Below are 15,014 nucleotides of genomic sequence, written 5' to 3' on the forward strand. Positions count from 1 at the left end.
AAACCAAGTATTTGCTCTGCTACCTTTGGAAATAATATCATGTCACTGTCTCTGCAATAGTACAATGCAGGTAAAAGGACAATGAAATGTTCTGATATGTCTGTGAAGACAGGAATAGAGGGGTGTAATGCTCTTTCTGGGAGATTTCTCCGAAGGACATAATAACCTGAGGACTTTGGGGAGAATAAATGGGAGAAAGGGGAGTTAGGATGTGGGTCATTATAGCTATAAGTTCTAAAGCCCTTCATTAAACACATGAGCCAGTCATTACCCTGCTGCTGTGTGATGAACATTTTGAACCCCCCCCCCCCCCCACCCTCCTCTGGTTTACAGGCCAGATGATGCAGAGAATCCATGCTTGTCTAGCACAGGGCGAAGCAAAGTCAGGCACAGTGTAAATGTTTTGTGTGTATCCAAGCAGGCAAATTCTGCTGCACATTTGCCCTATTACAGCACATCAGCATCAGGGAGACGCACGCTAGTGCGAGCAAGGAGCGTACACTTATCATTATTTGATAGCATGTTTAATGACAGATTGACAAAGGATTTGCAAATGCGAGCTGGCATCAATTTTGCTAAGGTCGGGTTTCACTGCGTCTGCAATGCAAGTGTACTTATGTGCATAATTTGATTTTTCAACTAAGCTATTAGAACTGTTTCAGAAAGTAACTCCAAGCTGTGAAAAATAGGAGCACTTCTGATGTTTTGAGTCAGAAGGTTTACAGTATTTCAAAACAATTTCACAGCTAAACTTCGGTAAATCAATGATACTAATTGTAAGGATAATAAAAGAATTGTTTGAGCTGTTGACTTTAATTTGATTTACTACATGTAAAGTGATTCCTCGAAGAGATAAATTGACAACATCCATTTTAAACCACATTTTTTCTTATCATTTGTATTTTTTACGTTGAGAAGAACCATGAATGTATACAGCTTTATCACTGTGTGATCTGCCTAATGCTCTGGCTAACGTAGTGTACTGAGAGAAAAAAAAAGAAAAGTTTACTTTTTTTCATATAAACTGTGTGTGTCCATGTCACTGTGTATAATATCCATCATACTCAATCAGTTTAAAACACAAGCATCTGTGCATGTGTGTGTATGTGTGTGTATAATTGCAGAAAGCTGGCTGTGTTCTGTAATTAGCCATGACATGTTAGATATACGGTGCGATTAACTGTGTTAATATGCAAACATCTAAAATGAATTAATATAAAGCATCAAAAGAATTATGGGTTTATTTCAGTTAATTACCTGCAATGTGTTACCTGAAGTATATCAGTATTTAATAACTCATGTATTCCTATTACAGAGCATTAGATTTATTTGAAAAACAGGATTAGCTGATATTTACTGTACAGTATTTTGATTTCAGCTCACTACAGTTAATGCACCTTTTGAATGATTGGTGATTACATGATAAGAATCATATTAACCTACAAGAAAGTTTGCTTTAAATTTAGATTATATCGCATTTTTTGTGTACTAACAATAAATCCTGAAGAGACTTTGACTTATTAGAGCAAATTATGGTCAGAGACAACTAATTTCCTTGTGTGATTGCACTGATGATTGCATTTTTCTTTGGTTAGCCTTGGGTGAATATCTACTAGGTTGTGCTGAATCCTCAAAATGTACTTGTAGCCTACTACTGCTATGTATGCTCTGAATAATGATTGGTGTCTACATAAAGGGAATTGCTGTGGAAATGAATTTCCAATAAAAATGGATACATTTCGTGTTGCATTATTTCTCCTTTTGTTAGTAAAAAGCAAAGAGCCCCTCTAAAATTCTATTAATAAACACAAACAACCAATAATATTCTTGTTTCTTTCCCTGCACAGTATTCTGCTGCATCTTAAGAACAATGCTTGCTTCAGTTTGGAATAAGTTGCTCCTTTAAAACATAATGGCCCTACAGACAAATCAGAGATCCATCGGTGAAGAAAGGCACTAAATAATTTATAGCTTTAATCTGCTCACTGAGGTGTGTGGTCTTTGACAGTAATTATAAATGCAAGGAGAAATTATAGCTGAATACTTTAACTGCATTAGGAGTCATCTGATGAACAACGTGATTGCCTGCTCATTTCCAACAATAGGGGGCAAGTTGGTGTCACAGCATTCAAATCACCGCAGTGCCCGTGTGCTTTTTCCCATTTACCATCAAATGTCAGTTGCCCGTTATAAAATAGAGATTTGATGGGTGGAGGTAATTGAGGACTTGATTGCTTGAAAAGAGATGAATTGCATAAAATGTTTATGAATTTAGAAGGCAATTATTTTTAATAGCCTTGAAATAATAGAGCTGGAGGAAATATGTTTAATTGTTATGATACCATCTTGCAGCAACAGCAGCGGCATTCACAGGAAAGCAATAAAGTCTGACAAAAAGATCTATCTTTGAGGTGTATCTAAAAGTCATTAGGTAAGAAACAGAATGCAGCGTATTGTACTGTATGAGGATGTTGTCTTTTATCTCACACAGGTTCTCCATGGATTTAAAAACTTGTAATAGATGAGAATGATATCCTGAATTTGAATATGAGATACTTGGATAATGCTTTATTTTATGGGTCCACAATTTCCTGATAATTTCCTCATAAGTTTCCTGAAAAGAACAATGTAATGTGGTGCTAAGTAAAAGGAAAATATGAATTTTCTTGAAAGAAGGGCTCCATTTAAACCCAAATGAATATCGATTCATTGTTGGTAACTTTATTCTCCACATGTCGAATTTTATGCTTGCCTGTAGACAAATTTAACATTTTTGCATGTTCAGCTTAACTGCTGTGCACTGACTAAATGACTATTTAGGTTTCACTTGAGATTAATTGTAATATTTTTAATTGGATGCATAACAATTAAACAGTCTCTATTTTCTCTATAATTAGTACCGCATTGCCAAGCTCTTTCTGGTAAACTTTCTAGGAAATAATAAGGAAATTAGCTAATAATTTAATAAAGCATTACTGATGATTGTATGACATTTGAAAATGAAAAATTTGATATTGAGTATAAATTGTTGGTATAATAATTTTGGAAACATATTCAAGCTGCTAACGTCAAAACTAAACAATTAAACAGACGGCTTGATAATAATAAAAAAAAAAGGAATACAAGCTGTTATCAAATGTTAACTCTTTATTTGAATAAGTAAAAAAAGGTGCAGGTATCACAGGTATCCTCTGTCTTGCTGTTATCCTTGTTGCATGAAACACACTGTTTTTTCTTTTTTTCTTCTAAAATATATTTACATGTGAAATATCCTTGTTTCCAAATTCTAATTATTTTTGAGTCATGTACAGAATCCGAGTCTAAACTGGTGATTAAACATTTATTAAAGTGCTTTTTTTTTTTCTCTTCTATCATTGCAACACAAAACATCTTTACATAGCAATACACTGTACAGTTCTGCATGTGTGTTATCATGTGTCGGGCTACCTGTTTTTAACAGCTGCACATTTATGCAAGTGTACTGTATCACAGAAGTTGTAAAGTACAATTAGTTCATTATTTTGTCTTTGAAATACAATTGAAACTTGACATATCATACAAATAAATAGTAGTCATAGCCAGGGCTATTGCATGCAAACATCAGCAATTATGTTTCTTCAAGCAGTAATACATTTCATTACTGGTGATGCATTTGAGCAGGGTGCAAACGTATCTCTTAGTGTTTTCCTTATACAATTTCTAACCAGTGTGTCTTTGCTGTACTCCATGAAATGTTTTAGATGTCATAATGATGCACACTACACAACGCTAATTTGAAAAATGGTTGAAATATCGGACCCGTGTATTAAAATAAAAAAAAAAAAGGAAGAAAAGGAAAAAAAAATGTGACAATAATATGAAAAACTACTCCCTGTCCATTTCCACATATTGTGAATGGTTGTCGGGGGATTTGCTGTGAGTTTTACTCAAATGGAGTTTGACTGCGTGATTACTGGCAAATGTCCGACAGCAGAGCTTACATTTGAACTTTGAGTCAATGTCCTCCTCTGTGACCAGAGCCTCTGTGGCTCTGACATTGAGAGCCTTCGACAGTTCTGGCTCCTCTACCTTCGTCTGGTGCTCTATCGGCATTTTGCACATGTCTTTGATTTGGAACCCGAGATGGGATTCCAGATGGGAAATGAATGTGGTCGGTGACCTAAACTGGGAAGCGCAGTCATTGCAGTAGAAGACCGGGTGGCCCGTGTCCATGTTCTTGAGAAATTTGGTCCCTCCAGTTTTCCGCAGTTGGTATTTTACATTTGCTAACCAGTGGCTTATGGTGGTCATGGACAATCCAGTGAACTTGGAGATGTGCATCCGCTCCTGAGGGCCGAGGTCTGAGAGTAAGTATTTTCCCTCAGAGGTCAGGAAGAGGCTGGACGCAAACTGAGCTTGCAAGATGAGAAGATGGCGAGGATTCCAGTTTGACTGTCTACCTTTACGCTTGTGGACAGAGTACACCTCGGCAGACACGTCCTCAAACCGCCTGACATCTGATTCCAGTTTCATCGTTGGGATCCTTGATGGGATGGAGGGTTTTGGCGTGGTGGCTTTTGGAAGAACTTTAACCATATCGGCGATGTCGGACAGAGCATATTTCTGCGGCATCGGGGTGGAGGGCTGTAGTAGCGAGGAACTCGGCTTGCTGTGTTTAGATTTCGTCAGGTCTATTGGTTGGTCATCAGTGACATAGAGAAAGGTGTTTTTAGGCCTATTTCTTACAGGATCTCTGAGCATTAAAGCTGGTTTCTCGCCGCCACGGTTAATGTCAGCAAATATGGACTTGGTGTGAGAAGATAGTTTATCTACTCTCGAGTTATTGGGCTTATTTGCTTTGCCCAGATGATTGTTCAGAACTGACTGCAGTGCACTAAGAGGGTTTATGCCAAGTATATCCGGAGTGTCACTGAGAGACTCTGAAGTAGTGCTGCGTCCATTGCTGGCAGAGGGGCTCGGTGTCTTGCCTCTGTCAGAGAAATCTGGGCTCAACTTCCCTTTGATCGCTTCACTCCCTTCATTCACACAGTCTGCATCAAGCTTTGAAGAGGAAGAGGAATCATCCTGACAATCGCTGTCATCATTCTCCACCAGATCAAACTTAATATTCTGACTTTCTTTACCATCGCTAATGCCAGCCTTTTCTTTTTTGATGTCCACATTTTGATGCTGTCCCTGGGGAGCCTCGACTCCCACAGCACCGTGGTAAAACTTCCCCTTTGGGGCAATCGGTCTCAGCTTGTGGTTAAATGTTTGCTTTAGCTGAGCAGGGGGAGATGCAGAGAGAGGGGTGCTTTTGATGATCCCAGAGAGCTGATAGGCAGCATGAATGCTCGGGTAGGCACTCCAGCTTGGTGTCCCTGTTTGAGCTTTATTGATGGCAGAGGCCACTGTGTTGGCTAAAGATTTAAGAATGTCCCCTCCTCCACCTGAGTCCTGTTCGAGATCCTCCTCACGGAGATAAGGGTACTTAAAAGCCCCATTGCCTGCCTTTTGATCCTCGCTCTCTAGCTTGTCATCTTTAGCTTCGGTTTCTTCCACTTTGTCTGATGTACCTTCCCCCTGGCTATCCTTCTCACTGCTCCCAGGGGGAGAATTTTTGGGAGACACCTTTTCTCCCTCAGTCTCACCTGCAGCGGGCTCAGCTAAACCCTGCATCTTTTCTATGGCCAGAGGGTCAAGCGCTAATTGTTTACCCTTCTTAGAAGCTGAGTTTGTGACTTTGATGAAGTGTCCAGTGACCATCATATGTGTGGTGAGTTGCTGAAGGGTGTCATGGGAGCTTCCGCACTCCATGCATTTAAGAATCTGAGACTTGCATGTCTCAAATTGCCACGTGTAACTCGCTCCGTTCTGATAGCCGTAGCGATTATTGTTAGCATTTGAAATGGTCGCAGCCCGTTGTGCCTCAGTGTAACCGGATACACCAGTCGTAGAGTCAGGGGAGCAAGGTCTTGCTGTTTCAAAGGCCCGTTTCTTTGCTGGTGGCAATAATTTGGGTGTGATTACTGGGATTGGCTCTTTTAAAGGCACTTTTTGGTAATGCTTAGTTTTAATCATATGGACGCTCAAATCCTGGAGTGAGTCAAAAGAATGGCCACAGAACATGCACTTCAAAACTTTCTGCGCATCCTCTTTCCCTTCCATATCTTGCAAATTTCGTTTCCTAGATTTAGAGGATGAGGCAGAAGAATTACTCTGTTTGCTGTGGTTGTTGTCCTGGTAGTGTCCACTCTTGTTCATGTGGACTGTCAGCTCCACCAGAGTGTCATAAGCAGCACTACAATCCTTACAGCGAAATCGGCTGGCTCCCGTGAACACTGAGCCACAGGGTTTGGTGCTTTGCCTGTACAGGTGCACAGAGCTGAAGAGGTTGGGTTTGGATGCAGGCTTTGGGGAGAGTGTTTGCTGCAAGGTCTTAGAGAGGGCATCCTGGTGCCAGTCAAATTCACTCTTGGTACTTCCGTTGGTGCTGTCACAGTTGGCTTTGCTGGTGTTTTTGCCTATTTTCAAGTCCATTCCTATCCCCGTCCAGTAGGAATCAGAGAGGAAGTTTGCATAGGCTGCCCTCATTTTCTCCAAGCTGCTTCCCGTCTCCTCTTTATGTTTGGAGCTACGACTTTCCTCATCCCTCTGGCTCTCAGGTGGCGAGGAGGTTTTGAAGTCTGAGAGTCTGTCACTGCTGTCGCTAAGGCGTGACTCCAACTCTGCCTCTTGATTGGAAAGGACACTAATGGGAGAATTCTGGTTGCTATAACTGTTAGTGCTCTTGTTGTCTAACTCTCTGTCGTCGGACACTTTAGGGCTGGTCTTCTCCGAGCTTTCTTCTTCGGTTTGAGTGTCGTTCTCGCCGTCTTCCTCGGCGATAGGGTCATGAAGAGGAGCGTCTTCATCAGGCATGTACACTAGAAAAAGGAAGAGATATGGAAATTAATGTCATTAAAACATGTAGTTTAATCAATGTATAATTACATCTCTTAAGTGCAATATTTATACAACACACATTTGTCATCAAAGAAGCCCTTTAAGACAACATAATGGTGGCTGCTCGGGAGGTTTGAGAGTATAACTGGACATAATGTCTTTACTAACAGACTGCTGCCGGTGTAACAGCACCATGTGATTCACGACAGGCCATTGACTTAGTGCTGTGTCCAAGGTTTTTCTGGCCTCAAGTTGAGATGTTTACAACAATCATTGGCCACTGAGTGACAAAAGGAAATTGATTCTTCTGGGGCCTGTTAAGTGTTATTGCAAATGACCTATTCCATAGCGATTATGGATGCCTCAAAACTGCAATGAAAATGTAAGCCTTCTGTTGTGGATAACATCTCTATTTCCCTGAAGCCAAATGTGAGCAATGGCTGAACACAAACTCAGATATTCTATTGTACCGCATTGCTCTATCAATAAATTAAAAGGCTTGACTGGAAAAGATGAGAAAACATTACTTCAGCAGACATTAGCCTGCATCACAAGGTCTCAATATGGCAAATTCTACATCAGGGAGCTGGTTTTTGTCAACAGCAAAATAAAAATATGTTGCAAATGTGAATGCTGATGAAGATGTTGATCATGCTGGTGGAAAAGCTGATTCAATTATCAGTGCTAAAACTAGACAATTATACAAAATTTCAAAAGATTACTGGCAATCTGTCATGTCATTATATTTTCCCTGACAGTCTCATAAACAGCAATTACTTCTTTCATTATTCACCTGTTCATTCTCCCAACTCAAAGAGCACAAACATTATTGCTTCAATTAACAGATAATTAAACAACAGTATTTCTAATTGACACATTTCCCATCATCCAATTAGTGGAAACTCTGACTCAGCATCGAGGGCTTTTCATGTGGCTGCAGGGTCTGCTCGACATAATATGAACACGGCTACAGAAGAATGAAAACGTCCCATCTGACAATAAGTATTTCAGATTATTTTAAATCTAACCACCCGGCAACCCACGTCAACAATTTCACAACCAATGTTTGCATATCTTTTGAAGACACCCAGCGATACACGCAGTTTTGTCGGTGTTGTCACATATCTGAGATATTTTCCGCCTCATAGTCATGTAGGAAAAAATGTGCATTTTGGGAGAGAGAGAGACGTGGCAGATGTGCTCTGAGTTAAATATGAATAGGACATAACAGCCCTGTCCAGGCACTTATGCATTTCATGTGGTTAATATTTCTTTTCTGAATAGAGGGCACTCCATGAGGGGATGGCTGAAGCCGAGCACTCAGGAGTCCCACACTGGGCGGCCCCATAGAACAGCTTCCTTCTTTGCCTTCTGAAAATACGACTTTTTTTTTTTTTTTTTTATCAATATTTCACAAGTGCCTCTAGAGAAACCCTGGAGGTGAATTGCTTGCCAGCTAATGGATGAAGATGGAGATGGGATTCGGACTTTCAAAACAAACATAGAGAATGGGGCCTGGTGAACAAGAGGCTGTGTGCACACACACACACACACACACACACAGATACACACACACACACACACCCTAGATCCCCAATGTGCTGTGACCTTGATCCACCGCGAGAGGGATGTTTTGATTGGCCAACCGAGATCAGTGATGGCCTCCAAAACACCCTTGATGCTAAGGGAGAGAGTTGTCAAGAGCACAGAGGTATGTTTTATTTATAGTCTTATATATAGTATTCACAGTGAAGGAGAACACCAATGGCTATGACAAGCTCCCAGTTGATGTCCTCTCTCTTCAAAGTTGCCACTAGAACTGAAAGACTGGTAAGAATGAACACTAAAGTGGGGAGATGAGCATTTTTCCAGTCCAGTGGAAAGGCTATTTCCTGCATATTTTATGCAACTTAAAACTCACCAATACACACGATTCAGTTCCACCTACCCTATTAGTACAATAATTCCACTAAGAAGCAGACTCAGGACAGTTTTTTCCTGAAAATAACCACTTACATGTAGTTTAATTGTATTTTAATGTGTGTTTGTGTTGTATCTTGGTATTTGAGGATGGAATTGACAGAGATTAACAGCTGCCCTTCCTGCTGTTCTATGCCTTTCTATCAGATGCCCTAAGTAGCAGACATCCAGAGGCACCAATTAACCTTCTGGCAGGGATCACTCCGAGATACCCGCATGTCTAACTCTGCTTCTCACTCCATTTGTAACTGTGCTTTGCCAGCTCCTGCCCTGCCACAGCAATGTGTCCATGCCAGGCTGCATTACTCTTTAATGCAAGATCAGATTCAAGGACAACTCCACATTAAAAAAAAAAAAAAAAAAAAAAACAGACAACACCCAGAGAAGATTGTTATATTATGACAAATAAGTTTGTCAAGAAATACAGAAAAAGCTGCTGATATGCTTCATTAAACAGCGTTGTTGAAAGAGTTAGAACTTGTGCGTCATAGTGGAACCAAAAGTGAAGTGAAGTGCTCTCAGGCCCTTTTTTTTTTTTTTTTGGCAACTTTGAAAAAAATAGGAAATGCCTGCTTTGAAAATGTTGTGTTAGAGTCCAAGCAATGCAACTCCCAGCTAACTAGCCTTACAAAACAAGAGGCTGGCATGCCTTGCCTGAGATTTAGCATGTCATAAACTGCTGTAAAGCCTCCAATCTGTGTCACTACAAATTTATATCTTCAGACAGAGATATGCAAAGGTCAAAAAACCTGAGGTGTCCATCATAAATCAGGCAGCTGAAGTGTTTATAACCTTTATCCGTTAGAGCAGACTCTTGGCATAGCAAGGCCTGGATTTACAGAAGCAGCAGCCTGTTTCTCAGCCAAAGGGCTTTTTTCCCCCCTTACATCTAAAGAAACGAGCTAACTGCATAGGCAATAGTAGATTACATTTACTGCTACATCCACAGCAGGACGGTGTCCAGCTGGATTTGTCCTGAAAGCTTACATGACAATATATTTAGAACTCCACTTTAAGCATTTGTATCTTCATAGAGCACAATCCTATCTCCCCCCGTGTAAGTGTGTCTATTCAAGACGTGTCAATCATTTCAGAAATGTGTGTGCCAGCTGTAAAACGGCATTCTGTTTCCAATATTAACATGCCAGTAGAAACTTTTGTAATGGTGAGAACATCAACATTTATCCCTTGGAAGGTCAACATTTCCTTCATTAATCTGACAAGCCACAGAGAGTTAGCAGCCTGAGGAGCTTAGCTAATGGACAGCTGCAATACCCAGCGCAGGACTTTGTGAGTATCCGAGGTAACACTATCTTCAGAGAAGATTGGGTAATTCATAGGTGCCAGTGACAGGTCTGCACGTCTGTGCCACTTTCCCCAGCGCTCTCTGGTTGTCTCAAGCTACAGTTTTTGCTGCTCGCAAATCAATATCTCTTTTTACTTCTCATTGATTGCCTAGCGGTGGGACCAACCTAAGCAGGACTGTTATGACATTTCTAGATTTCCCCCTGTCCTTGGAACAATCAATTACACGCGCATGGCAATCAAAACCTCTTTGCAAAATGAACCTGCTCCATGACATTTTCATCTCCCGGATTTATGCCATGTAAAGAAAAAAAAAAAAAAAAGAAGAAGAAGGAAAAAAAAAAAAAAAAGGGAGGCCTTCTGGATAGGCAGAGCACACGTTAACAACGCAGGTCAGGATCACTGAGCAATCTCCAGGCTGTCTCAGTAACCATCATCACTTTCTCCTTTCTGTTTACACTCACATATAAGCAACGTACTCTCTTAATTGCGTCTGTAGATTTAAAAACACTTAGTCACCGTGCTCATCTGCGGTTATAAATAGGTGTGAAACGTCAGTCAAAAAGTAGCTGCTGTACAAAACATAATTCTAAACAAAAGTTGTGAAGCTCTTTTGTGCCCGCAATTCTAGAAACAAGGTATGTGTTTATAAAAAGTCACCACAATGTGATATTCTTCAGTGAGCTATCATTAGAATGAGGCACACATGCCACAAGGTTTATTATTTGACAGTGATATCTGACTAACTCGGTGAGCGCTGCGTGTCAAGATCAAATAAGATACATTGTCAGACATCCTGATGATAGTCTTGATGACACATCTAAAGTTAATTCTGAACTGAATCACATGAGAAATAGTGAAGAGCTAATTCTGAGCCCTGGAGCCATCTGTAAAGATCTGTAAACACCTCTCTCTTCATTGTTCCCTGTCAGGAAACAGTCTCCCCGAGCCCAAGGACACTGCAGAATAAAGAGAGAACAATCACACACACAGGCTGCTCCCTTTGACAAAAATTTATCTGGAGGTTAATTAATATCACGGAATAAAATAGTTTCTGACTTGCTTTTCAATAGGAATGTGTCATTAGTTCCCATCTGACCCGTTTTTTTTTTTCATTTCAATACTTCTGTTAAATGACTCCCAAACTGGTGACAACACAGTAGCTGAGTCTACATTATGTTAGGTATTAAGAATCGATCGGTTATTAACAGTATTGTGGTTCATATGGTGCGGTAAAAATAAAAAGGATGTATAGATTAGATAATAAAAAGCGGGTTTAAAAGCAGCCATGAACCCCCCCCCACACACACACAAAGGGGTTTTGTTGGAGCGTTCTGAGGGTTTGACTCCATGAGACGGAAACACTCATTAATTTTTGTATACATGAAGAAGATGTTACTTAAAGCGCATTACTTACTTCACTAAACACAAGCTATTCATGCAGATAAATGCCTTGCTTTCATACACCCTCAACTTTAATATTTAATAGTCTAATATAATCAAATAAAAACTTGCAGCTCAAAAAAAAAAAAAAAAGAAAGAAAAAAAAAAAAGACACGGACAACTTGAGGACAGATTGTGAACACAGCAAATGGCACAATGTGCTCAGATGGACCCAGAGCCAGATTAATATGATAGGATCGCAAATATGACACCATATCCTGCCATCTGGCTGTTCATTTGGGCAAAAATGATCACAATAATTATGGCTATTAATCAAAAATGTTTTCACAACCAACATTCTGTTAACTAAAAACACAGAGAAGTTTGGAATGCATGATCATCACCCCTGATAAACACTAAGAAATATCCGAAAGGCAGTCAGTCTGAGCATCCGCAGCCTTCTGAGCGTGTTATGTTCGAGTTACAGGGGGGGAATTTTTATGTATGTAATGATACAAATGTGGGAATTTCTAAAAAGTCTGTCTTTGCATGTTGTACGGATGCTAATCATGATATTTACTGAGCCACGTCAGATTGCCCTGCCTAGCTCCCGGAGCCCCTTCCTTCCAATGATGTCACCGAGCGACGCTGCTCCTTTTGATGCCTACGAGAAGCTTCTGCTTCAAGACGCATCAGTCGGCCCACTGCCTAATTGGAAGTGAGCGGTTGGAGAGCATTGCAATCTGCACTCCAGCACCTAAGTCATCACTTTGAACATGCCACAGCCGCCGCATCACATGCAGTTGCCTGGTGTTGCATCTCACCAAAGGGTCCCTTATCAGCACCAGCAGAGACAATTATACACACAACATTCCCATCCTGTCCTCTACACATCTACCAAACAAGCTATTCAAAGCTGATATTGTGAGTAAGGTGGATATTAGATGTATTTATGCTAGAGATGAAACAAATTAATCTGCAACTATTTTGATAATTCGGTCATTTTTTAAGAGAAAATGCTGAAATATTTCTGGCTTGTGATAATTTGAAGACATTATCTTGGGCTCTAAGAAAAATAATAATGGGTATTTTTCACTATTTTCTGACATTTTATAGACAAAACAATTAATCAAGAAAATATTTTTCAGATTAATCGATAATAAAAATAATCATTTTTGCAGCCCTGATAATACATATGGATAGAAACAGAGACTTTTAAAGGTTTGGTTCACCCAAATTACAATATTTTCTAGATTTCAAAGTACTGTAATAAAATACGATTTTGAGGTGTTTTACATGAGAAGCTCCAGTTTATGCTACTTTACAACTCCACCATAATACAGATGGAAATATTGTACTTTTTACTACATTTATTTGACAGTTGTTGTTACAAGTTACATTTAAAATTAAGATTTTACATTTAAAACATATGATCAGTTTATAAAATATGATGCATTATTATACTTTTACTTTTGATCTTTGACTTTTACTTGTTATGGAGAGTTTTTATGGTGTAGCATTGCTACTTTTACTCAAGTAAACTATCTGAATACTTCCTCCACAAACAAAACAGGCAGATATCTAGTGAGAGAATATCTTTTTTTACTATTTCGATGAACCGACCCATTAAAGTTATTGGACACTCAACACGTTGCAATGCACTGTTTTGTATAAGTAGTTAAAATATACTGCACACAGTGCAACAGTCCCCTGTTCATTCTCTCCTGCTAACAAGCAAAGGTAAATATAAACAATATGGCGAGCTTGCTTGCAGGATAACATTGCAACTGAAGAGGCTTAAAAGCCTCAGTGTATATTTGTCAGATTATAGATGATCTTTTCTGCCCTGACTGATACAAAGTTCCAGTTGGTGGAGCAGAAGCAGGGCGGCTTCAGTGCCACTGTTTTTTCCACTGGCAGGATGGGAGCAGCCTCGCGCCGCTCTGTCACTTGGTTTCTGAAGAGCCCGTGACACGGCTCTCCAGGAGCGACATGATGAGGTCTGATGGTTCCTTTCTGCAGAATAGCAGTTTACCCCTCATTCACCCTTATCAGAGAGTGAACCCATCATCTTACAGTACGCCACTCAAACTGCTTCGCATAATGGAGCTGACCAGTCGAGCAAACAGGGCGGTACTAATAAAAGACCATCTTGCTTCGGTTCAAATTTCCCTGATTGAATGTCAGTCAGGAATGTTTGCGTGGCAGCGGGGAGGAAAGTGGGCCATCGTTTAAAGGACGACTGCCTTGCACACATAAGGCCTTTGTTCTAGTTTTATGAGATACTGAGTGAAAGGTATGATGGTCTACACTCGCCTGACGTGCTGTTTGTTTTTCATGCCCACTAGCCCGACTAAATAAAGAGCTTTTCAATTCCAAATTCATTCGCTGATCGTCTGAGGTTTTGTTGTTTCATCATATGATTCCGTTTTATTTTGCATCTATGGGGCAATATCCAGGATTTAATTGTTTTCAATATCAAATCGATCTTTTATTTCCTTGTATTATTCCATGATATAAAAGTATAAAGCCAGTTGGGAGCCTCTTTCACTCTTTTTGCTTCATGGGACTGTGCTCCATTTAGTCCTCCCCTGAGATCAGAAGACATATATACACAGTACATACAGTCCCTGCATCATAAACTTTGCATGAACCCTAAACGCCGGCCCTCCCAAACAACAACAGCCCTCCATCAAGGTCAGGCCTTGATGAATCTGATAGTGCAGCTGGAAGAGACTATGTGTATTCTATTAAAACAATCTGCATTTCACTAACTCTTCCCGCCCGCTCTGTCCCTGTATGGATCTTTCATTAGATTCTGGATGGGCTCCAGCCAAAGCTTTCCTTGTACAAGCAGTTTTATGCAGTTTTCAGCAAAGGGAGGCATTTTTTTACATTCCAAGTTCATTAATAGTAGATTGCCACTTTTTCCCTTCATTAAATACAATGAGGCTACAGAGTGAATTTGCAGCTGAAGCGTGGTACTGTCAGTTTCTAGTGGGACCAAAGGCTGCTTCATGGCAAGCATAAAGGGAGTGAAGCAAGCCCGCCAAACCTGGAGCTCTGTGGGACAAGATGAGCAACAGTAAGAGAGGCAGAAATGCTTCAAAACAGCCCGCTCCCTCCTATTCAGATTCATTTTAATGGCAAATTTGTTGTCAAGTGTCCCCCACAAAATGATTAGGGCCCGCTGTTTTCTGAAAAGTGCAAACTTCTGGATTTGCCTGGTGCGCACTGTCACTTTGACAGCCCATTCTGAGAACAATGGCTGCCCAAATAGTGAAATGTGTTGGCACCCAATAGTTGAAAGTTTCCCCTCAAAACAGGCTTTCTGCTGTTTGTGGGTATTCTGCTGTGTTGATATCTAGATGTTGATTAGAATGAAAAAAGGAGCCAGTGAATTGGGCTCCGCGGAGCAGGCA

The 15,014-nt window shown here is 40.3% G+C and overlaps 1 protein-coding gene across 5 annotated transcripts in view; it reads right to left on the minus strand.

Moving 5' to 3' along the window:
* Positions 1-3,134: 3,134 nt before the first annotated feature.
* Positions 3,135-15,014, minus strand: part of LOC122982039 (teashirt homolog 2) — a 102,399-nt gene continuing 90,519 nt past the window's right edge. For all 5 annotated transcript variants that reach the window (XM_044351010.1, XM_044351009.1, XM_044351011.1 and 2 more), the window contains one exon: positions 3,135-6,905. In XM_044351010.1, the coding sequence (XP_044206945.1) occupies positions 3,865-6,905 (3,041 nt within the window). In that variant the 3' untranslated portion in view covers positions 3,135-3,864. The remainder of the gene's footprint in view (positions 6,906-15,014) is intronic.

Source organism: Thunnus albacares, chromosome 5 (assembly GCF_914725855.1).
Source record: "Thunnus albacares chromosome 5, fThuAlb1.1, whole genome shotgun sequence".
NCBI lineage: Eukaryota > Metazoa > Chordata > Actinopteri > Scombriformes > Scombridae > Thunnus > Thunnus albacares.